General features: G+C 41.1%; 1 protein-coding gene across 1 annotated transcript in view; it reads right to left on the bottom strand.

Annotated features, from left to right (window-relative positions):
• ADGRF3 (adhesion G protein-coupled receptor F3) overlaps positions 1-6,938 on the bottom strand; it is a 31,452-nt gene extending 24,514 nt beyond the window's left edge. Inside the window, exons 1-7 of the mRNA XM_078149815.1 lie at positions 6,872-6,938; positions 6,655-6,721; positions 6,294-6,419; positions 5,290-5,460; positions 3,642-3,860; positions 1,521-1,733; positions 188-331 (exon numbers count right to left, since the gene is read on the bottom strand). Of these exons, the coding sequence (XP_078005941.1) occupies positions 188-331; positions 1,521-1,733; positions 3,642-3,860; positions 5,290-5,460; positions 6,294-6,390 (844 nt within the window). The 5' untranslated portion in view covers positions 6,391-6,419; positions 6,655-6,721; positions 6,872-6,938. The remainder of the gene's footprint in view (positions 1-187; positions 332-1,520; positions 1,734-3,641; positions 3,861-5,289; positions 5,461-6,293; positions 6,420-6,654; positions 6,722-6,871) is intronic.
• Between the last annotated feature and the right edge of the window lie 18,684 nt (positions 6,939-25,622).

Genomic DNA, 25,622 nt, shown 5'->3' with positions numbered 1-25,622 from the left:
CTGTCTCTGCTCTGGGATAGAGCAAACAGACCTAGATCTATCTGGGGATAAGGAAGACCTAGAACCCTTCCAAGCAAAGGTCACCATTCATTAGGCATTAGGTAAGCTGGACAGATCCTAGACAAGACTGCCTACCCTGAATCATGGTGATGAAGATAAGACGAGAGTCTGGGGAAAATCTTCCTACCCTGGATAATGGAGACGGAGATAGGGATGCTCACAAGGTCCAGTCCAGGGCTCTCCAGCTTACAGGTGTACTTGGTATCATTCTCAGGGCAGCTTGGTACAACTAGAGTGAGACACTCTGTCTCAGAGGTCCTGGACAAGAATGCTAGAGAATAACAAGAGAAAAGAACTCTGTCACTAGAATTTGGGCAATTGGCATGAATGCCAACTGCCCAGGACCTGAGTAGAATCACAAGCTTAGAGCTAGAAGAGGAAGTAGAGGCCATCTCATCCAATCTCCTCATTTTACTGATGAGGAAAATTTATCTGATAGGAATGACTTGTCCAATGTCACAGAGCTAATAAGCACAAGTAGGACTGAACCCAGGTCTTCCTAGATCCAAGTCCAGCAATCTCTTCTCCCATTATGCCATGGCATCTCTCTATGTATGTGTAAAGCAGGCTAAGGGTATGCTGACAGAAGGGGGAAAGTTGATGCACCACTGATAAAGTTGTGAATTGATGTAATCATTCTGGAAAACAATTTGGAATTATGTGAGAAAAATCTTCAAACTTCATACCCTTTGATCCAACAATCCTACCGCAGGGCATGTCACCCATGAAAATCAATGATTTTTTTTAAGTCCCATATTAGTGAAAGTATTCATAGCAAGACTTTTTCTAGTAGCAAACAAAAAATGGAAACAAAGGGAATTTCTATCATTTGGGGGATGATTGAGCAAACCATGACATAAAAATATGATGGAATAGTATTGTGTAATAAGAAGCGATGAAGATAAGGAGTTTCAATTGATAGGGAAACAAGAGAAGTTTTGTATGAACTTGGGCAGAGCCTGGTAAACAGAGCCAGAACAATGGGTGTGGGTGTATAGATATATGTATATGTATGGGTATGTATATACACAGACACAATGGTCACAATAGTGAAAATGAAAAGCATATAAAAAGACACTTAAACTTGGGATAAATGCAATGAGTGATATTGAATCCAGAGGGCAGGTGATCATGGATACCAAAAGTGTGCGATATGGAGAGACACAGCTAGATTGGTCTATCTTGCTTGGTTAGCTTTCTTTGTTATAAGGGAAGATATTAAATTGAATTTTCAAGGAATCCTCATAGAGTCCTTACATCTTAGCAAGGAAAAGCCAGTTAACACTTGTCATCAGGGTCACAAAAGATGAAAGGGGTCAGTCAGACTTCAAGCTTCTTCTCCCCATCTCCTGCCAGCTTGCTCCAACAGAGCACGACTAACAGCCTATCTTTATGGAGCATCACATAGAGAAATAAAGCAAGAGTCACAGAAGAGACTACATCCCCCCAACCCCTCACACCTGTACCAGGCAGGGATTGAGAGCTCCAGGAGGCAGTGTAGTTCAGAGTTGTTCTGGGGAAGCAGCATCTTAACTGGAAGCCAGAGGAAGCATTGCAGGAAACAGAGAGCTGCCTTGGGGGTCGAAGCACATCATCGGCCTGCAGGGGTACTTCCACCAGCTGATGCAGCTCCCACAGGAAACCCCGGGACACGAAGCGGCATACATACTGGCCTGCGGGCATATACCGACTCTCCCCTGCTTCCCTCCATTACTTCTGGCCTTGCCAGTCGGTAGCACACACCCTGGTAGCTCAGAACTCCTCCCTCCCTCTCCCCCAACCTTTTACCCCGTTCTCCTACTGTGGTATCCTAGTGCTGGCCCAGAAGATGGAAACTTGGCCTGGGGAAAGGATGATGAAATGCACCTGTTGGCGTTGTTCAGTCGTTGTTTTCAGTTGTGTCTCACTCTTCCTGACCCCATTTGGGGTTTTCTTGGCAAGGATACTGGAGTGATTTGTCATTTCCTTCTCCAGCTCATTTTACAGAGGAGGAAACTGAGGCAAACAGGATTCAGTGACTTGCCCAAGGTCACACAGCTAGTAAATGTCTGAGGCCAGATTTGAACTCAGGAAGATGAGTTTCTGACTCCAGATGCAGCACTCTATCCATTGCACCACCTAACTGCCCCAGTTGATTTGGCTTAACTGTATTTCTTTGTTACAAGGAATAGGGTCAGATATAAATATGGGGGAGAGAAGGGCATAAGTGTGAATCACTCATTCAAGTATGATAAGACTTACTATAGACTCTAACACAATATGTAGTATATAGTAGGTATATATGATTGTTGATTCATTTTAAGAAGAAACTTTAGCAAGAAGAATCATAGAATTATAAAATTGAAGACTGAATAGCCCTTTAGAGGGCATTCCCTTTTCCATAAACACGAATCTGATGTAGAGATCTAATATCTTTTGTTGCTGTTATTGTTTGGTTGTCTCAGTCATGTCTGACTCTTTGAGATCTCATTTTGAGGTTTTCTTGAGAAAGTTACTGGAGTGGTTTGCCATTTCCTTCTCCAGCTCATTTTACAGATGAGGAAACTGGGGCAAATAGAGTTAAGTGACTTGCCCAGAGTAACACAGACAGTATGTGTCTGAGGCTGGACTTGAACTCAGGAAAATGAGTCCTCCTGACTCCAAACCCAGTGCTCTATCCATTGCCATCACCTAGCTGTCCTTCTAATATCTTCAGAATAATAATAAAAATAGTTTACATTTACATAGCACTTTAAACTTACAAAGTATTTTATATAGGGTACTCATTTCATCTGTGAAATCCTATGAAGGACAATGCAAAAATTATTATAACCATTCCACAGAAGAAGAAACTACGGCTCAGAGATTAAGTGATTTGCCCAAAGTAATATAGTGGTAGATCTAGGATTAGGATCAAAAGGTCATTGATTCAGAGCTGGAAGGGATCCTCAAGGTCATCTAGTCAACCACCAACCCCCCCCCCCCCCCCCCGCCCCGGCCCTCGCCACTGAATTTTACAGATGAGGAAATAGCGCCAGAATATATAAAGCAACTTGCCCAAGTATACAGGTTATGAGTGCAGAGACATGATTCATACCAAGGCTCTCTGACTCCAACTCGAGCAGACTTTCCACTGAACCATGCAGCCTCTTGCCCTAGGATTTACAGCTGGAAGGAACCTCAGAAATCATCTAATCCCAAATCCTCATCTTATACATGAGGAGGTGAAGTGACTTGTCCAAGCAAATAACAGGGCTGGGATTTCCACTATACCAGAATGACTAGAACCCAAGCCTTTGGGTTCTAGGTCCATGGTTCCTTTCTATCTTTTCTCCCTGCCCCTTTACTACCCTACCTTCAACTTCCCCAAATGCCTTTCTAACTATCAAATAATAGGAAACGCTTGTTCCAGTTTCAGCTCCCTTTTTCTTGCTTTGTTTGTCCTTACTTGAAACAGAGATCATCTTTCCCACAATCTCCATGTAATTATACCCCATGTACTTGCACATATTTATTACCTTCCCTCTTTGTTTTCAAGCCTCCTGGCTCAATAATCAGGCCAAGGAAGAAAAGAAGTAGGAAGAAGAGAAGGCGGAAGCTACCTGCCCAATCTTGGGAGACATTGGTGATGGTGAGAACAGCCCGGTCCCTCGTGGTGCTAAAGGCCACCTGAGTTCCAGACTGCAGTGCCACTAGGGTCTGTTCCCTCACTGACTGCAGGTACCAGCTCAGCTGAGTGGCTGTATGGCTAAGGAGCACGGTCAAGGTCAGGGTGCTGCCAGGACTGGGCAGTGCTGAATTCAGGCTCAGGTTCCCAGGTGCTAGTGAATAAGCCAAAACAGAAGAAAGTCAGGAGGAAAAGAAGAAATTTTCAGAATAAACTTGGTGCTTCTGCTGCTACTTCTCCACCATCAATCAATCAGTCAAACAATCAAGAAAGCATTTATTCAAGTGCCTCTTCTGTATCAGGCGCTGGAGATACAAAGGGAAAAAAAAATGAAATAGCTCTTGCCTTTTAGGATACAACAGCTTGTTTTCCAGAGCCTTCTAACCAAGGTTCTACCAAATAAATTATCAGGATGTTTTATTTTTTCTTCTGAAGGGTATGGGGACAGGAGGAGGGAGGGAAGGAGTCTACACTGTACTCTCAAAACCACCTCACTCTCCCTTACTCTCCAGGGCTTTTGCTTTGCCCTGAACCAACTTGATGGGTCCCATGCTGGATGCTCAGCATTTGGAACCACTACAGTTTCTATTTTCCACCTCTCCTCTTGTCCCTTGGAAATGGGTGTTCTGGTCAACTCTGGCTTACTCTCTCTGATCTTGACTCCAACTCTGTGGGCCTGCTCCCTCCCTCCAAAGGAAGGGAATTTGACTGGCTTGTCCAAAGTTAAGGTTCCTATTTTGCTGTTGTTTCAGTAGTCCCTAGGAGTTCAGAAAAAGGATGCCTGCACAAATCTGGATAGATCTCTTTGCCCTTACAAATTTCCTGTGTTTGACTGGGTGTGACTGAGTTTACAGAGCCCCATCAAAGCTACCTGTGGCTTTAGTGATAAGGAATAAGGAATATTGCCCTGAAGTTTCCTCCTCTGGAACAGATTTGGGCTAGCAGGCCGGCAAAGACTCCCATCCTGTCCATTTCTGCCCAGAGGTCTCATGACTTTGAGCCATAAGCCCAAGACCTGTGTTTACAAGGACATTTATAAAGTACTACCATTCTGACACCCTCTAATTAAAAGGGCTAGAATCTTCCTTTATTGCCAGGAGTCTGGGATTTTCAAAGGGCTTATAAGGATGAAAGATTCAGATCAGATTAGAGGGCAGAATTGCCTTGCTACACTGATTCAGAGGAATGAGGAGGGAGACACAGGGGGCACAGAAGTCATCTGGTCTCATACCTGCTGTTCCCTTTCGCTGTTTGCCTTGATTAGTTCTGCACTGGCTCCTCTACAGTCTCTTTGCCATCTCCCATCTTGCCCCTTTGGCATAAATGTTCTGACCAGCTCTATCTTACTCAATCAGTCAATAGGCATTTATTAAGCAATTACTGTATGTTAAGCACTAGGGATACACATAGAAAAGAAAGTCAGTTTCTTTCCTCAAGAAGCTTACATTCTCTGATCAGGACTTGGGGCCGTCCCTCCAATGGAAGGGGGCTTGGCTGGCCTGCCCAATGCATACCATTGACATGGCCACAGATCCTCCTCTTGGTCAGTCACTTAACCATAATCAATACCAGACCCTCCTCACCAGGTGGCTGCAACTGGCAGTATGCAGTGTTAGGACGATGGAAGATGATGCAGTTACAGGAGTCGGGATACAAGTGATAGCAGGGATCGTGATGGTGGTACATGCTGGCGTTCCATCCATGCCCAGGGAGACAGAAACAGTTGAAGACCCCACCATGTTTTGCAACACATACTGTAGAAAGCATGAAATAGGCAAATTGACCAAGAAAACCAAGGCCCAGTCACCACCTTATGCCCTGGAGCCAGCTACTGAGAGCCACCCAGAAAGAGCACCTAAGTCACAGAATAACAGGGTCATTCACAACCAAACAATTAAGAGAATAGCTGAAGATATGACTTTATGTATCATTACAGAGGAGGAAGCCAAGATCAATGAGTGGGCGTGATCCCTGAATCATACATAGCAGGAAAGGGTAGGTAAAGTATGTGATCTGGGTTTGAATCAGCATCTAGAAAGGACACTACCTGCAATGCTCTCTCTCCTCATCTCTGACCTGCAAAACCCCTGACCCCATTTAAGGCTCAGTTCAAGTTACCACCAGGAAAGACACAAGTTCTTTTCTGATCTATCCCCACTTCCCCCTCCCCAGACCATTGTAATCACTTCTCCCAAGTCCCATTTTGTATATGTTTTAAATTTACTCCTTGTGTGCACTTTATCTGCCTTCCTCCTACCACCCTCCAGCAAAATACAAGCTCTTTAATGGCAGGGACTGTCTTAATTTCTTTCTCTGTTTCCCAAGAGTCTATAGTAGGCCTGGGTGAAGGGGGTGGGGAAGTAGGGAAGCCCATGCATACTTTGAAAAAAATAAAAGCACTTACCTAGTCTATGTCTTGACAAGTAGTCCTAGCCTCATTCTCCTAGGGATTGTCACCAGCACTTTAGCTGGCTTCATGAGGACTGAGGAATGTGGCTGCTAGCTGCCCACTCCACCTCTTAACCCCCTTCCCACAAAAGGCACTGAGAATTGAAAGGTTGAGAGCATTGTCCTACCTCCTTCTTACCTGTGGTAAGACTGATGGCAATCAGATCTCTCAGGGATAGGGGAAGAGCTGGGTTCCTAAAGGAGGATAGGTCCCAGGTCTTTTCTAGGACTTCCATTTGCACATAGGCAGTAAAAGGAGTTGTTTCTAGAAGAATAGAGGTGGCTATAGAATCCAGGGTGCAGAATGAGGGTTGCCTCTGACCTGGCTGCCCTCTTAATTCCTACACTCATCTACAAGGATTTGGCACCAATGGCAACAGGGGCTTCATTCCTCTGCCCTAGAAGTCAACCAGATAGACATTTCTTCCTGTGTCTATCCGTGGTCTTAGCTCCTCCTCCCTCCCTTTGCTCAAACTGAGGTCCCCTTGGGATTAGCTCACCAGCTGCTTGCCCTGGTTGGTTTGTGGGCCACCTGGCTTGTCCCTCTGTTGCCAAACTACAAGTTTCCTGCAATAGAGCACAAAGGAGAACTCTAAGAAGGCAAGGTTTCCCCGGGACCTAAACAATCTCTGGCTGTGTCCCAGGGACTTCACCCTTCTAAGACCTCCACCCCGGCTGATTCCCCTCCAGTTTTCTTCATCCTGGAACTTTTCTAACCTCCTCTCCGGGCCTGAAAATGATTGTGAGTAGAAGACAAGATTACTTGTGGTGAGGTCAACCTTCCTCTGGAAGGAGGGATTATGCAAATTTGGGAAAGTCAACACACTTTGTTTAGTCCCTTCCTACATTTACGTATTTCTGAGCTTCCAGGTGGTGGCTAGATTCCAGGAGTTTTGGCCTCCCAGTAGAAATTGGATAGAGCCTGGGGGACTGACCAGCCTGGTACCTGCTAAAATCTGTCTGCCAAATAGATAGAACAGAAACTCCTGGAGGGCAGGGACTATTGAATTTTACCTTTCTAATCCAGCACTAAGCATAGTGCCTAGCACAGAGTAGGCATTTAGTAAATGTTTGTTGATTGACAACAGTCAGCAAGGACGGGAGAACTTAAATAGTCAAACTTCTAGCCTACCTTCCCTCTTGTGTTATTTCTTTCTGTTTAAGAAAAAAATACTTATGTACTTCACACCCATCCGCAAAACAAATATTCAGATACACAAACAAGTATGAGTTCAAAGAATGTGTTATTGTAACCTTCTATTATTTACAATCTGTTTTTTTTAAAGTGTATTAATTTTTACAAGGTAATAATAACAAAATCATTCTGTTTATTTCTGTAACCCTTAGGGAGCAGTAGAACACTGGAATAAGGTTCCAATCTTGCATAACATACTCCCTAGCTGTAGGACCCCAGACAATTCAGTGTCTGCATCTGTAAAATGGGGCATAACAATAACACCTACCTCACAGGGTTATTTTGAGGAGCAAATGAAATATATGCTTTGCAAAACTTAAAGCTTAAAAACTCAGTTTTTCTCCTTTCCTTCACCTTCCCAGCTGGCCTTCCTTCTTACATATACCTTTATATCTCCTATTCATCACTCCCAGTCAGGCCCTATTATCTTTCTAGGAGAAGACCTTGCTGTTTTGCTTCAGACTCAACTACATTTCCAGTGGGCTTCCTCCCTTCTGTCACATTTATTCTAGAAAATATAAAGTCTTTTCTGATGACAGTTAGGGTACAGGGTAGAAATATGAAAGAAATATTTTATTAACAACATAGAAGTGATTTATAGTACCTGTCAGATTTTAAATCTCAGCTCTGACACCTCTAAGGTGAGTAACCTTGGATAAGCCATTTAATTTCTCTTGGCCAATTTCCTCATATGTAAAATGAGTGGGTAGGATTAGATGATTTATCTCTTAGGTCCCTACCAGTTCTAAATCTGTGAAAGCTTCATGTGATATTTTATTTCTCTCTCAATACAATAGAAAAGGAGACAGTATCTAAAATGTAGGTCAAACCTCTTTATCTACAAGTAGATATAGATATATAGACAGACAACAGACAGATGGATAGGTAGACAGACAGACAAATAGGATGTCTGGGAATCCTACACCAAACCTGGTCTCTGCTTAGACGCTACTTCTTCTCAAGTAACCTTTTTTTTCATCCTCTACCTACCCAAACCCTATTTCCCTCTTGACAAAGCACATAAAATACTCTTTCCTCACAATCTGCTTCCACAGAGTATGCCATCCTTTCCAGATCCTCCTTTTCTCCTCAGGCCAAGGGCAACCCTGGAAGAAAGAAGCTACCCCAAGCTTTCAGTGATACTCACAGTTTGAGATGCTCTGATAGCCTGGGGACCCATCAGGTGGAAGTTGATGGCCAGAAGCAGCAGGCTAGCCATCAGGGTAGCAATGGGAAAGATTGGCAATGGAATGGCTAAGAGGATTTCTCCTGTTGGTTGTCTTATGGAAATTTCCAAAAAGGGCTGCCAGCAGTCAGTGCATCAATAGGATGGGAGGGGATGATGAAAGAATGGAAGGAACAGGGATGAGACTTAGAAAGGGAAGTGCCACACACCACAAATGTATCCAGTCAAATGGATGGGGGAAGGGAGTGATCTCTCTACTTTTCCCACCTGAAGCCTGTGGGTACAAGTTGAGAGCTCTGGTCCAGCTTACTTCTGATTGGGTATGGGCCCAAGCCAAGACCTTTGCCCCTTATCCCAGAAGAATTGTTTGAGGGGGGTACAGGCTCTGGAAACCCCCACCTTGAACTCCTTGAATTTTCCCACTTGATCAAGGATGTCTCTAGCATTTGCCTGAGGCTATAATCCACTCAACTTGCCTTTCATTGTGACTAGGCTCGATATCCCAATTCTGTTACCTCTGACCCACCCAGCCCTTCATTGTCTGTTACCTTGCCACCTTTCTCCCTTGGACTTGTGGTCTAGGTCCCTGGCATTTCTCCTGTCCTTCTCTGTTACCTCATGGTCACCCCAGCTTACTGGCCACTTCCTTCCAGATCCTTCCTAGAGGATCACAGTAATCTCAGTATACTCAGACTACTTGGCCACTCCTAGATCCCTCCCACAGTCTTTCTGTACATAAGGTCCATCTTGGCCACCTTTAAGGTGCTAAGATTCACTCTAGCCCACTTGTCAATATGAGCGTCACAAATGTTCAGATTCCTTAAGAGTCTAGCCAATATGGTAGATCTTTAATAAACTTTGTCTTTGGCTGAAAGAAGGCTTGGGTTGAATTCATTTGGATAGGACCTGTGTGTTGCTATTTTGGAGTCCCAGTACCCCTAAACTTCTAAACCTCAACACTTTTAGGACTCGGAACAGTTAACATTCAGTTCAATTCAACTCAATTCAAAATTTATTTACTCATTACATACCAGACACCCATCCATTTGGCTAGAGACATTTGTTGTGAGTGTCACTTCCTCTGGTAAACTCTACTTACTGAACCTTTCCTTCCTGCTAACCATTTACTTGCCAGTCCATTTTGGAAATTTATATAAGTTTATGACAAAAATGAAAACAGTCCCTGCTATCCAGGAACTTATATTCTACTTGGGGTAAGCAACAAGTAGATACAAAAATACTTTGGACTAGACCTGGGATTTCATCAGTATTTCACCTCTGCAAAAAAAATAAAACAAAACCAACTAAACAAAAACCACACATTTAAATTTAATCTGCATTATTAACACTTTCTCAATCACTGTCTTGAGTCTAGACCAGGCCTCAAGGCCACAAGTTCCCCACCTTTGGTCTAAATAGTCAATAAAATGACTAATCAAGCCCTGATTTGTAAATTTTCTAATTTCCACAGGTGTAAATGTTTACCTTGAAAATGTAACAACCGGCTCTGCAGTAAACTGACTCCAGTAGGCCCCTGAGTAGGGCCTTCCGAGGGAGAACCTTCCTTGAACATTTTGAAGGTCATTATTTAAAATCTTAGAAAGTTGCTTGGGGCGCTGAGAGGTTAAATGAATTTCCCAGAATCACAGAGCCAGCATATGAATGTTGGCTAAGAAAGATTAATACTGTACTCTGTCTTTTAGGCACAAATCTATTACAATTTTTAAAATTAATTTAACATTAATCTAAATTCAAGCATTGTCCTTCTTGAGAGAGAGATGTCCTGACCAATAGAGTCCCTTCAGCTCCCTAGATATGTTTTTGTTTTTGTGTTTTTGCTTTTTAGGCAATTGGGATTAAGGTCCTCCTGACTTTAAGGCTGTGCCACCTAGCTGTTCCCCCCACCCATATGTTTTTAACACAAGACATTTTGAATTAACATTTACAGAAAAACAAGGGAAATTTTTTTTTTCGTGATCAAACACAGTTTGGAGTTAACATTCTACTTGGTCAAACAGAATTTGTTGTTGTTCAGTCGTTTTCAGTCATGTCCAATTAACTCTTCATCATCTCATTTGAGGTTGTCTTGTCAGAGATACTAGAATGGTTTGCCATTTCCTTCTCCAGCTCATTTTACAGATGAAGAAACTGAGACAACCAGGATTAAGTGACTTGCCCAGGGTCACACAGCTAGGAAGTGTCTGAGGCCAGATTTAAACTCAGGAAGATGAGTCTTCCTGACTCTAGGCCTAGGGCTCTATCTGCTGTGCCACCTAGCTGTCCCAAGCCCCCTAAAATATACCTGTGGGGTAACAGAAAAAGGTACAAAGGAAGCTTCATTTAATCTGATTCTCAGCTGGAGTTTCTATCCTGAGAAGACACAGTTGCAAGATTTTAAAGTTTCACAGAAAATATGGTGAGATTAGACATCTTTCAGGCTCTGAGGCTACTGGGATCAAACCTGGATGAGCTGTCTCCTCCCCTCCATTGCTGCAGGTGTTTGTGCTGGCATCCAGTGCTGAAGAAGAATGCTGGGAGAGTACTCTTTAAAGTGCTTGTTTTTCCTGTTCAACTAACTTATGGTGATAAGTGAGTGTAGAGAGCAGCACTGAAAGGACACCCTACAAATGTTTTCTGCAAGTTTGGGTAGCTATAGGGTGAGAGATGGGAGGTGAGAATATCTGCTCATTAAGCCTCATTTTTTTCTTTTCTATCTTGTATTCTATTCTAAGTTACCTAAAAAAGCATTTAAAGTATTTTTCTCCTCTCCAGATTGTACTCTTTACTGTTCCAGGCTTTCTTTATAATGCTCCCAAAACCTCTTCATCCTGAAAGCTTCCTCCATCCCTGGATTTCACACACTAACACATTAGTAGCACCCTCTGTCCCACAGACTCTCCCTTTGATTTGCTGGTTCCTCTCAGAATCTCTCTTATAAGTGTGGCACCAATGCCAGTTATGTCTTCATTCTTCATCAGGCTATATTCTCAACTCTCCTAGACCTCCTCAACATACTTTCCTAGAATCAAATGGTTGATCAAATGATCACTCAAACGATGATTGCTGCTGTATAAGTATAGCTTAGTCCCATCATCTCCCATCTTCACCAGCAGAAAGCCCCTGATTATTTTGCACATCATCAGAAGTCCAGGTAATATTGTTCATTTACCTATCTACCTGCCTATTTATCTAATATTTAATATTAGGTGTCTTCCTATGGTTTCTTCCCTGACACCTACAAATGTGTTCACATCTCCCCAATCCTTTAGAAATTCTCATAAGATCTTAGCATACTAAGCATAGCTATCATCCTAGATGTCTCCTCCCTTTCATAGCCAAACTCTTAGAACAACCTATCTATACTTGTTGCTTCCATTTACTCTCCTCTCACAATTTATCATTCCTTTACAACTGGTTTCCAACCTTGCTTTCAACCTCATCATTCAACTGAAACTGCTTTTTCCAAAGTTATCTGTAGCAATTACTATCCTGGCCTCCAATACCTGAAGGCCAGGGAGCATACATTCTACCACTTTCCCAGGGTTCTCCAGTACCTTTGGGGGAAGGAGGTATTGTGTAATCTGTCATTAGCTCAAGTCCCAGGCAATTGTGTTCTCTCAATCTTTGTGGTCCTCTATGCCCCAGTTCTATTTAGCTATTTTATAGTCAAATTAACTTTTATATTACATTGATTGATTCAATAGGTGTTTTCTTATTTGACAAAGGTATCAGGGCACAGCATCTTGTTAGTTTCTTCATGGTGGGAGGAGTGAGATGATAAATTGATTGACTTAATTGAATCAAAACAACAAAGATTCAAACAGTTCAACTCTCTCCCAGAACTTCAGACCAAGTAGGGATTGTAAAATCCAAGGAGAGAACACAGTGAGCTGTTTTTCCAGCCCAAGACTTCAAATTTACCTCATAGGTAAGTAACCAAGTAGGCAACTATGGACCAGGGATCAGCTTGTTTGATTCATCCTGTAAAAGTAACAAGGGTAGACACTCTGGACTGTGTACTCTTTTATTTTTTTTCAGCCAAAAACAAGGTTTATTGAAGATTCACCATATTAGCTAGACTCTTAAGGAATCTTAGTACCTGTGAGCTATTGGCTAGATTGTGAAAATCTGAGCAGTGGCTAGATTATAAGAATCAGAGCAGTGGCTAGATTTTAGGAATCTCAGAATCTTAATGGAAATGATGAGGTCTAGAGGTTAGGGGTGCTGGAACCCTAAGATCACGACATTTGGGTCCTGCCTGAAAGAATTTGACCCAAGCCTTCTTTTAGCCAAAGACAAGGCTTATTAAAGTTCTGCCTTTTTGGCCAGACTTTTAAGGAATCTGAGCACCTGTGAACTAGTAGCCTGGACTGTGTACTTTTAATGCTAGTAATTTCCCTTTGTTGATTATTTCCAATTTATCACGTTTGAAGAGAGTGGGAGAGACTGATAAATAGATACATAGAAGAAATGAAACAACAATCTTTAACAGTTTAAAATATCATATATGTAAATACGTTTATGACAAATTGGGTATTTATCTATCTTTTTGAACAGAACTGTTTGCATGTTATCGTCCCCATTAGACTGTGAGCTCATAGAGAGCAGGGACTGTCTTTTGTCTTTCTTTGTATTCTCAGTATGCAGAATAGTTCCAGGCATATAGTAGGCACTTAATAAATGCTTGTTGACTGGACTTGAGTTGACCATAGATAAGGCTACACATTTGTCACACTGAACCTGCCAAGTTTGGAGCCAGCAATTGTCTATGGGAGCTCCAACAAGGTGGAAGTCTACAGTTGTGTTGCCAAGCCAGGGTTGGGAATCTGAAAGCTCAGACCAGAACATCAGCAACCAGAGCTTGCTGAAAGTTTGCAGCTTCCCAGACTGAGCCATCCCTGAGATCCTTGAAGTACAGGACCCCACACAATACAGATCAAGCCCCAGTACTCTCTCCAGAAGTATGCAGAGCCTTGCCCTAACACAAGGTCCCATATCAGGAAGTAAGGCTAGAAGAACGAGGAAATAAAATAAGACACTGACAATAAAGAGTTATCATGAAGCCAGGGATACCCAAAAGACAAATTCAGAAGAAAAGAATAACTCCCAAACATCTATAAGCTTAGCCTCAAAGAGAAAATGTAACTTGGCCACAAGTTCAACTAGAATTCCTTGAAAAAATGAAAGAAGAACTTTTAAAAGAGTTTAAAAACGAAATTATAAATGAAATGACACTTCTAGGTAGAGGTGTCAAATGTTCTGCCTGTAAAACTGAATAAGTTTTGTAATTGGGTAATGTTTAATAAAATAAACAAAAGTACAGTACAATATAATGTCAATTTGTAATTTTCTGAGTCAGTATGTGGCTTCAGGGATCAATTCCTATTTAAGTTTGATATTACTGCACTAGAGGAAAGTATTGGAAAAGAAATGAGAGTTCTGGATGAAAGACTTGGTAGGAGAATTAATAACTTAGAACAAGAGATATAAAACCTTACTGAAGTATCAGACTCAGTGACTAACTTTAACCACTACCCTTACACAGTAGAGTCAACCCACTCAGCACAATGAATCTTTCTACAACTCCACTTAGTAGCAAGTGAGTAGGAACTGAGGAGGCAGATAGTGGGAAATAATTCAGGATTGTAGTTTGGCAAAATACAAGAAGCAGCTGGACAAGGAGACAAGAGATAAGATAGTAGAGGATAAAGTAGAGTTAAACTGGTTAATTATAGGATCAAGAAGCAGAAGGAAAGAAAGTGAAGCCAGAAAGGACAATGGCCTGGGAAGGTACTAAGGAGTGTATGGATTGGAAGGCATCTGGAAGTCAGGGCACTGACTAAGCATACAATAGCAGCAAGTTTTGAGTAAAGTCCAGTAGTGAGATGAAAAGGTGGGTGAAGGCAAGACTTTAGGAAGACAGGAAGTGGGAGTAAGAAGGCATAGGAAGAGCAAAGTTTGTCTGGGGAGTTGTACCTGGTTTACTTCTAAACATAAAGGTTGATACCGCCCTCTTCTGATCCAGGAACTCTAGATGAAACTTGCTCTGTTCCATTCTGAGGGACATTGTACATTAGCATGCTTTAGGAAGCAAGTATGGCTTGGAAGGAGAAAAAGGAACTATCACTGTCAGTGAAACAGAAACAAGATGGAATCTCAGGTGTTTTAATTTGCATTTTTGCTCATTAGATAATTTGAATATTTTGGGGGTTATTACTTAGGACAAAAGTTATGCTAATAAATTTGTATACATTTCTTGTAAATTCTGAAGGTCAGATTCTTGTCAGAAATATTTCTGGCAAACATTCAGACCCCCTTTCCCTATGGCTTCTCTTTTTTATTCTAGAAGCAGTGCTTTTTTCTGTAAATAATAATAACTATCGGTAGCAATTATAGAGTTTTAAGTTTTGCAAAGTGATTTACAAATATTATCTCATTTCATCCTCACAACAAACCGTGGGAGGTAGGTTCTATTATTATCATCCCCATTTTACAGATGAGGAAATCAAAGCAGACAGAGGTTAAATGATTTCCTCAGGGTCACATAGTTAGTAAGTATCTGAGGCCAGATTTGAGCTCAGGTCTGACATTCAATCTACTGAGTGACCTACCTGTAAAATCTCTTTATTCAAATATGTTTGAATCTATCTATTCTTGTCTATTATGATTTTTTTAAATTAAAAAAAAGCACAACTAAGTTCTCTGGAGGAGTAATGTAGACATTTCTGTCCCTATAGAAATCCCTGGGATTTGTGAAGTAATCCCTGAGATGCCAGATATTGGACAGGGTAGAGAGAGGTAAGAGCAATAGGTACTGGTGTAGAATGGGAAGAATATGGGCACATTACATCCAAAGCAATCTTGGTCAATGAGGATTCTTGGAATAGGACACATAGAGAAGTCTAATGGGGTCCCAGTTCTCAGAAGCATAGGCAACATTCTTTGCTTGATGCCATCAACTATACAGATTTGGTTCTTGCTTCTGGAAGTTTGTGATGACATAGAATAGAGGGACCTGGCTCTCCCTTTCAGAACACATACAGGTGTTCTGTGCTTAGTTTATGTCTCTTACTGTGTGGTGAAGAAGAAGCTTTTGACTGGCTTCTGAGGTGGAACTGAGTGTTCATACAAAAAGCATTAACTGGCTAAATTGGTCTCTTTCTTTGTGGTGATCATGACAAGGACTTCTGTTGGGGGGTATATGGGGTATGACCCATTAGAAATAAGAATAAAAAATAAGCCTCAGATACAGTAGGGTTGTGGGTTGTGAGGTCCTCTCCACCTTTTGCAATGCAGACTAAGAAGTGAGAGAAGACTTGTGGCTGAGATTAGTGGTAATCCATAGGCCAGGAGGGAAAGAAGACACCAGGAGTGGGATGGAGAGGGAAGGCATTGTCTTAAATAAGCTTGAATGGGAGAGGAGTACCCCCAAGAATTCAATCTAGAGGCTTAGGCAGGGAATTGTCTCATAGTAAAAAATCCCAAACTAAGTAGAAATCCATTTTCATAGAGCTACATAGGAAAAGGGCAGCTAGGTGGTACAGTGGATAGAGTACCAGGCCTGGAGTCAGGAAGGCTCATCTTCCTGAGTTCATCTTCACTTACTAGTTGTGTGACTCTGGGCAAGTCACTTAACCCTGTTTGTGTCAAATTCCTCGCATGTAAAATGAGTTAGAGAAGGAAATGGCAAACCACTCCAGTATCTTTGTCAAGAATCAAGCAGGCTTCAATCTCCAGACTTTGCCCCCATACTTCAACTGCCTTCTCCTTCTGCTTCTATGGTCCCTTTCCTCTAGGGGTGAGTTCCTTCTGGGCCTCCATTTTGGGGGAGGCCCCAGCTGGCCATCTTTCATTCCCTTGCCAACTCTGCTTTTGACTCTCTGGACTTCACTACCTTGGTACCTCCCTCAACCTTATTTTCAGCTTCCTCTTATGTGTTGTCTTCCTTCATTAGAATGCAAGCCCTTTGAAGGCAGACTGGCTTTTTCTTTGCTTGTATATATATCCCCTATGATTAGCACAGCGCCTGGCATGTTCTAAGTGTTTAACAAATGCTTGTTGACTCAATAAATGCTTGTTGACTCTAAGGCTTGTAGTTCAGTCCTATCTGGCTCTTCCTGACCCCATTTGGGGTCTTCTTGGCAAAGATACTGGAGTAGTTTGCCATTTCCTTTTCCAGTTTATTTTACAGATGAGCAGACTGAGGCAGAGTTAAGTGACTCACCCAGGGCCACACAGCTAGTAGGTACCTGCTGTCAGATTTGAACTCAGGAAGATAAGTCTTTTCAACTTCAGGCCCAGCACTCTATCCACTGAGCCACCTAGCTACCTGACTCTAAGGCTGCATTGCATCTAAACTGTCTATATCCTCTATATACTCATTTACGTTCATTGTCTCCCTCATTAGAAAGTAAACTCTTTTAAGGAATGCTGACTTTCTTTATGCTTGTAAAGCCTTCTCAAACCTCTTTTTAAACTTTTTCTCTTCTTTTTCCTTTTATATCTCTCCAATGCACTTTGATTAAAGCCTACCAACTTTGAAATTAACCCTTCCTTTTACATTGATGTCTCATTTCTGTTTACCTACACTATTTTCTTAAATCCATCTCATCTTATTTCTTAATCACATTCTAGTCTAACATTTCACTGCTTACCCTATTTCAATTTAGATGACTTTGCTACTAAACAATTGAATTTCATTGAATCATTTCACACTAGCCTCAGTTCTGCTTATTTTCTAAGTAGGTAAAATCAACTTCTACTTGAACAAATACATCTATCACCTTCCAGGCAGGAGAGAAAGTTGCATGCTGTTTGCAACTAATCTTATTCCTAGCTGCAAACCTCCAACATCCACTTAAGTGTTTTAGCAATTATCATAATTTGGAAATTTGTAGTGAAGATAGTACATTTCAGTTACAATTTTTAGTCTCCAATTAATTTTGTAATGTCATAAATTTCAACAAACTGGGGAAAAGATTTCCTTCCTTTTCTTGTCTATCTTTATCTCTGTAATCTCCTATCTGGCCAGGGTTGTGAAGACAGAAAGGAAGAAATCTCAAAATGTTTTCTCCTTATCTCCCACTGAAAGCCTAATCAAAAGTCAGTGAGATTCCCTGCTTAATATTGCCCACAGCTGGGGGAGCTATTTTTAGACTCCACCCTTGTAAGCTCCCTTTCTGGGGAGGAGGGTGTCTCACAGCAGTTTTTTTTTTCTTGTGGGTGATGAGGTGTTCCCCTCCAAAGTTCTCTAAGGTAAAAAGACCTTGTACACACTAAAGAACTTCTGAAGCAGAAGCCCTATACAGCCTACCTCTCAGCCTTCATCCACCTCTTTCCTGGGGCAGGCCAAATCTTTACTTCCTTCTTCTCTGATTATTCCCTGTAAAAGTGGTTTCTTAAGCAGGCCATGGTATCTTTTTTTTTTTCCTCCTTGGCTCTAGTTTTTCAAGTCTAGTTTTTAACATGTACAGCTGGTAATAATCAAAGATCCCATATTTATCTGGCCAAATTTGTTTCCACAATTATCCAAACTGAGCTCTGCCCTTTGAGGTGCAGATATAAACTGGCAGGCTTTTCTTGTCCCAGGAAAATAGTCCCAGGCTTTTAACAGCTTGTCTAAGTGGGAGTCAACAGGAGACCTGCTCCTTCCCAGTCCTATATGAATACTAGTACCCTCTTGCCTTTTGGCAATACTCTCCTGCTCGATAAGACCATTCCTCACCCCGCCTCTTCTGTGCTCCTCTTCTTTGGGCACAAATGAGAAAGACTCAAAATTTTTGTTTGGGACCTCGTTCTCCTTATCCTTCTTGAATTTAGGAAATTTAATTCTCTAACCACTTGATAGCTGACTAACCACTGAGAAAGTCCACTCCAACCCACAATCAGACAAAAATTTGAGTGTTCGCTGCACTGTTGGCTGGTGGGCTCACCCAGTGATAGCCATGGGAGTGAAGGATCCCTTGATGGTCACCAAAATTGTGTAAAGAAAATTCTGGTTCAAGTCTTGCCCTGGTCAATTGAAGGCAAACTCAAGAAATAAGACACTAGGAGCCGACTAGCACACCAAGGTATCAAGCAGTTGAAATGGGACAGGCCAAATTCCAACTGCTGCAATCTACTTTTAAAGACAGGAGTAAAATAATTTTTTATATTAAGGGTAAGACACTCTTTATTGGTAGATCTTTCAATGAAGAGGTGGGATTAGTGTCACCTTAGCTCCTCCCCATTACATTAGCCTTCACTTAGGAGTAGTCCTCAGGAGAGGGGATTCATCCTAAATGGACCTTGACCTCTACTGCAGGTTGGATGAGTACCCAAGGGTTGAGCAAGGTTAAAACATGGGGGTCACTCAGACTGTCTCAATGGCTAATTTTGCACAGTATATGAAAAGAAAGGGAGTTATGCAATTACAAAGTTGGAGAACTGATAGTTATTATGGATACCTCATCAGCCATGTGTATTCTATGCCCATAAGAAATGCCCACTCACCACATCCTTGATAAATGGCTCTCTTTTCTTGACTCTCTCTAGAGAAAGGAGGACCTTCCTTCTCAAGGAAGCCAATTTAGATGCCTTTATTTATTAGGAAGTTTTTCCTAAAATCAAGCCTCAATTGTCCTCTTTGCAACATCCACTGGCTTCTGGTTCTGCCCTCTGGTAACAAACAGAACAAGTCTAATCTTCCATCTGTCAGCCTTGAAGATAGAAATAATGTTCCCCTCAAATCTTATCTTTTCTAGGGCTAAACATGATTCCTTCAAACAATCCTCATTTGACATGGACTCAGGGCCCTTGAGTCCATCATGGTTTCTCTCTTCTGGATACTCTCCATCTTATTAATGTCCCTCTTTGTATCTAGAACTGAACATAATATTCAAGAAGTGGTCTGACAAGGGCAAAGTACAGAAGGACTATTATTTCTGTGTTCCTGGAAGCTACACACCTTATTTTAAAAATCTTAATTTTATTTTCTCAATGAACAAAAATCTATTTTCTTTCTTCCGCCTCCCCTAGCTGGAGAAAAAAAAACACCTTATAAGAATGCATATAGTCAAGCAAAACTAGCTTTGCCTCTCTCCCCAATGTCACATTAGTTGTGTTTTTTTGGCTTTGAAATCACAATGCTGATCCATATTGGGCTTGCAGACCACTAAAACCCCCAGATCTTTTTCAGAACAACTGTTGTCTAATCACACCTCTTCTATATTTGCAAGGTTTATTTTCTGTATCCAAATGCAAGACCTTACACTTATCCATATTGAATTTCACCTTACCAGATTTGCCTCAATGTTCTAGCCTGTCAAGAAGGTTTTGGATCCTGACTCTGTCATCTAATACATTAGCTATCTCTCCTACTTTTGTCATCTTCAGATATGATGTACATATAATCTATATCTTTAATCAGGTCATTGATAAAATTGTTAAATGGCACAGGGCCAAATGCATCTTGATTATTCTGTGGCAGACCACTTGCAAAATTGTCATTTAACTATTAACATCTCTTTGAGTCAGCTCATCTGTACAGGTCTAAACAAATTTGATTATTTTATCACCCAATCCATCTCTCTCCATCTTTTCCATAGTTGTCTTGAGGCTCAAATATATAAGATGTTTAGTTTAATACATTACAACTATCATGTGATGGCAAAATTGACTGCCTATCTCTTAGGACACTAACTTTTCAGCCATTACTGCTAGTGATAAAATACCCTTTCATCCCAACCCCACTCTTGCTAAAACTTAAGGAATAGGTCATAAGATACACGGAGCTTTTCTGTCACAGTCTACACTGACCGCTTTTCCAGGCTCAAAACTGAAACTCATACTTTTCCTCACTTATATTATCCCTGATCAATGAGGCTCAGTACTTCAATTCTTGTTTTTATTATTTTTTTAAGGCAATTGGGGTTAAGTGACTTGCCCAGGGTCACACAGCTAGTAAGTGTCAAGTGTTTGGTCTGAGGCCAGATTTGAACTCAGGTTCTCCTGACTTCAGGGCCAGTTCCACCTAGCTGCCCCTCAGTACTTCATTTCTTAAACAAAAGGCTTCAATTCAACTCAGCATCTGTTCAGCCAGCCAGGTATCTGGGTCTAAGGTTTATTGGTTTAGGAAAATAATCTTTGGGGAACTTATGATCTGAATAGGGAAGTTTGCTTTGGAAATATACACCGGGTGTTTGGTCTCTGGTAGTTGCATTTGGTTTGCCTAATAATTTGCACTTCTGTCTCAAGCTTTGTTTGTATCTTTATCTAATATTTTTATTTTTCACTCCTTCCCAATATTTGGGAGAATAAACATTGAGAGAAGATGGCCGGGACTTAAACCAGATGGGTCCAAACTTAGTTTGTGTAAGGATTTCGTATGAGAGATATGAGGAGTATACTCCCCAAACCCAAAAGGATTGGTGACTGTTCATACATGGCTGCCAAGGAGGGAGAGAAAGAGATAGTGTGAATGATCATATATGTTAGTGAATGGCAATCTGGCCACTAGTCCCACCTCAAATAGGAATGCCATACCTTTCAAATACATTTCTTAGTGACATTTCATTCCTGAAAATCGTAAAATACTGAAGAAACCAGCTGAATACTCTATAAGGCCCAGCTTATTGGCCAGTCCCCCATTACAGGATCATAAATTTAAAGCTGGAAGTCACCTTAGAAGTCATCCAGTTGAACCATTTCGTATTTTATAGATGTGTGGGACAGTGACCCTAACCCAAATTAAACTCAGAGACTTCTCAAGGCGGAAGCAAAAGTTACTTTTTATTACAATCTCGAGAGAAGTGGCGTCTGCTCCTCTGGTACACTTCCAGGAGGAGAGAGGCAAGGCACAGAAAGTGAAATGAGATTATATACCCTAATGCAAACAAACCTCCACTTACCACTATCCCTTACTCCCATTGGTTGAGAGGTGGGTTTACATTCTTAGTTCGAAAAGTCTTCCTATCCCATTAGTGGGGAGGCGGGCTTACAAAAATTCAAAGACAACAAGGAAACAGGGTATAGCCAATCCAAACATACATGTCCTTATTTAGTATACCTAATGCTGACACAGCAGTGGTGTGGTGATCAGAAGGAGGTTTAGGGCCGAATTCTCATGAGTCAGGTAATTCCTAGGAAACCAAAATTTACTGTAATTTCCCCTCCCTAACTCCCTTCCCCCTTATCCCAGAGACAAGAAAACGTGGGAAGCTTTTCAAAGGGCAACCAGTTCAGGTTTGGGGCAGAGCTTTTCTTTCTGCTGAGCATTTAAAAAAACAGGGTTTGAGCAGAGGAGGGTTTCAATCAAGAAATATTAACAAGAACCATTGATCCCCTGAGGAGGCTTCACTTCTGAGAGATCATCTCTCACACTCAGATTTTTGACCTCAGAGTTTTCGTTCCTCATCCCACTTATTCAATCAGGTGCCAAGTGTCCTTTCCACCTTCACAATATCTCTCACTTATATTCTTTTCTCCACTCACCCAGCCACCACCCTGGTTCAGGCTCTCATCGCTTTTTTTTTTTTACTTCAAAAATATTTACTGTAACAAATGTTTTCATTTCACTTTTATTTGCTTTCTAATGTCATATTTACTCCCATGCCATAAGCTTTTGTTTCTTTAGTTTCTTCCCAGATATCTTTTTCTTTTGAGCAACCTCTTTTTCTGGTTTAGGAAGGATTTGTTCCTTTTCAGTAAGTATCATCTCAACATGGCAAGGAGAACTCATGTATGGGTTTGATGGGCATTCACCTGGTGTTCACCTGAGGCTATAATCCCATCAACTGGCCTTTCACTGTGGCTACACCCAATCTCCCCTCCATTGTTTTACCTCCCTATGGCTCCTGGCCATTTCCCACCCTTAATCCTAGCTAGGATCCATTGTCCAGGTCCCAGGAGTTCTGTTCACCACAGTTTACTAGCCACTCCCATCCAGATCTTCTTAGGCCCCTCCTCCCATCACCTCAAAGTACTTGGCCACTCCTAGATCCCTCCCACAGGCTTTCTGTATATAAAGTCCACCTTTTCTCCATTAAGATGCTCAGAATCCTAAAATCTAGCCACTGCTTAGATTCTTATAATCTAGCCATGGCTCTGATTCTTAAAATCTAGCCACTGCTCACCTATGTTCTGACTCCTTTAGAGTCTGCCCAATATGATGGATGTTGTAATAAACCTTTTCTTTAGCTGAGAGAAACCTTGGGTTGAATTCTTACCAACAGGACTTGCATGTTGTGATTTTGGGGTCCCAGGACCCCTGAACCCCTAAACCAAATCAGGTTGATTCGACCATGAACCTTGTAAGTATGCCATCAAATTTTGGGAGGCTTGTTAACCTGGATGTGCTCAATGACAAAAGAATCCACAGCCAAACCCTTCAGTTCTGCGTTACTCTCTGCATTTTTAAGCATATGCAGCAAGAATTCAACACTCTTTTTGGGCTAATGACCCTGTGTCCAACCCCACTGCTTAGCCTGGGCATACCTGCCAACTCCACCATTATATCGCCTGAAGGGAACACATTTGTTTCTTCAATGTGACATCTTTCAAATACTTGGTAGCTTTTCAGATATGCATTCCCTTGATAGCTTGGGCTGTTTCACAGGTGTTCTTGAAGTGGACCCGGAGATTTGATCCCCTTGACTTGCATGATTTTGTGGGGTTCTCTGGATCAAGAGAGTACCTCACCATTTTAAATGATTACCTAGGACGGGTCAAGGGGAAGAGTAGCTCTCATCACTTTTAATCTGGACTATTCCAGTAGTTTCCTAATTCATCGCCCTACCTCAAGTCTCTTCCCTCTTTAATTAAGCTTCCCCAAACTGCCAAAGTAATTTTGTTAGAGCTCAGGTTTCATCTTCTCCCTCTCCTGTTCTCTTTAGTGGTTCCCTATTACTTCTAGAATCAAATGTAAACTCCTTTGCTTGGAATTCATAAACTCTTCACAACTTGACTCCAACTTACCTTTCCAGCTTTATTATGCATTACTCCCCTTCACTAAGTCTGTAGTCAAACCAAATTAGCCTTTTTACTGTACCTCAAACACAATACCATATCTCTTGTCCTTCTGACTTTGCACTGGCTGGCTGTCCCCCCCTACCTGGGATGAATAACTCCCTCTTAATCCCTGCCTTCTGGAATCCCTAGTTTTCTTTAAAGCTCAACTCAACTATTACCTTCTACATGAAGCCTTTTCTAATTCCTCTAGCTTAAACCTTAGTTCTTAAACCTGTTTGTATCATGAATCCCTGTGGCTATCTCATAAAGTCCATGTACATACCCTTTCTCAGAATAATGTTTTTAAAAGCATAAAATAAATTATACAATATTACAAGGGAAACCAATTAGCAAAACCTATAGTGAAATTCAGTTATAAAAATATTTTAAAAAACAAATTCACAGACTATAGATTAAGAACTTCTACTCTAGCAACTAGTGCCTTATTTCTCCTTTTCCAAATTACCTTATTATCTATTTTGTATTGCTTCTATAAATACCTATCTAATTCTAGGAGGTGAGAAACTAACCTGTTCTGGATGAAAATTGTCCCATGATTCCCTTTAGTACATAGAATAATCTAAATGGAGGTCTGGACAAAACATCTCCAGGAGTCCTTACATAGGACATGCCAAAATTTCTCTAGGGATCCCTGCCAATTCAAAGGGCAATATAAATAGAATTCACCTCAATGAATAATAGGACAAGCAGAATTAGTTCAAAAAGAAAGAAAATAAAGTCAGATGATCTCTAAATAAGAATGGGACTCCCAAAAGGGATTAACTACTCACGGTTTTAGTCAACCCCTCAAAAATCAGATGAGGGCTCCATATTAAGCAGAGGTTCTGCTTGGTTGATTTGACCAGGGCTGGTGACACTCACCTCTCCCCGTCCTTTACCCAGCCATTATGGTTTTGCCTGGGTTTCATCTCAAGCCCAACCTCTAATTATGACAGGTATCTCATTCTCACATTTTTTGTTTTGCTAATTAACTCCTATACAATTATTTTGGAGGAAGTTGCGAATTATGGAAATAGTCATGGGTTGTGACTGGATATCCCCAAGAGAGAAAGTAAAAGAGATACACAGATAGGTAATTTATTCCTACATAGAAAGCAATGTTAAACCTAGAAGAATCATAGCGTGCATTAATAGAATGATTAGAACAGCAGTCAGTAACTTAACTTATAACTATAGCTGTGATTAGTTATGAGGTTAATATTTTAAGCCTCATCAGGGCATCATAGAGTTTTGAAATACTGTTAACTAGACATTTCACATTTTACCTTGCCAAAGAATATCTTCCCAAGTTCTATATAACCTATATTACCCCTGCATGTGTGTATGTTTGCCTCCTCTGATATAATTCCTTAAGTGTAGGGATTCACTTTCAACTTTGTATCCCCAGCAGCTAGCACAGTGCTGGGGTACTTAATTAATCCTTGTGATTGATTGATTCATGTTCTTGCAAAGGAAGTACTCTTTCCTTGAAATCCACTATGGGCACTGTACTTTTGGGTTATAGAATATTTGCTGACCAATTTTGAGCCAGCATTGGGAACCTGGGACCTTAGTACTAATAAGGATTACACACAAAGATCATAATTATGATAATTTTATTACATTATGTTAATGTTCTATAATTTAGAGAAAATATGGTACTGTCTAAAGTAGTTGTGATCTGTATCTTGAAGAGTATTAATATAGTAAAGTTTAAACTCTTTGAATACAAGTACTGTTTTATTGTTGCTTTTGTATCCCTAGGGCCTGTCTGGCACATAGTAGAAGCCTAGTACATAGTAGAAGCTTAATAAATGTTTGTTGAATTAAATTGAGTTAATATAGCATAAAGTATATTGGACTAGAATCAGAGAATTGAGAATTCTGCCACTTTTTTAGATGTTGAATGTTAAGTTAGTAACCGAGTTTCAGTTTTCTAATCTGTAAAATGGGGGTGATACCTACTACAATAGCCACCTCACAAATACTTGAGGGATTATCATATGGAATGGGGATTAGTCTTATTCCATATGGTCCCAGAAGAAGAAGTAGGACAAGTAGGTAGAAGGGTTACAAGGGAGGTAAATTTTTATCCATTATAT

The sequence above is a fragment of the Phascolarctos cinereus genome, unplaced genomic scaffold (genome assembly GCF_003287225.1).
Source record: "Phascolarctos cinereus isolate Bilbo 61053 unplaced genomic scaffold, phaCin_HiC Scaffold_2;HRSCAF=192, whole genome shotgun sequence".
Taxonomy (NCBI): Eukaryota; Metazoa; Chordata; class Mammalia; order Diprotodontia; family Phascolarctidae; genus Phascolarctos; species Phascolarctos cinereus.
This window is presented reverse-complemented; position numbering and strand designations above follow the sequence as displayed.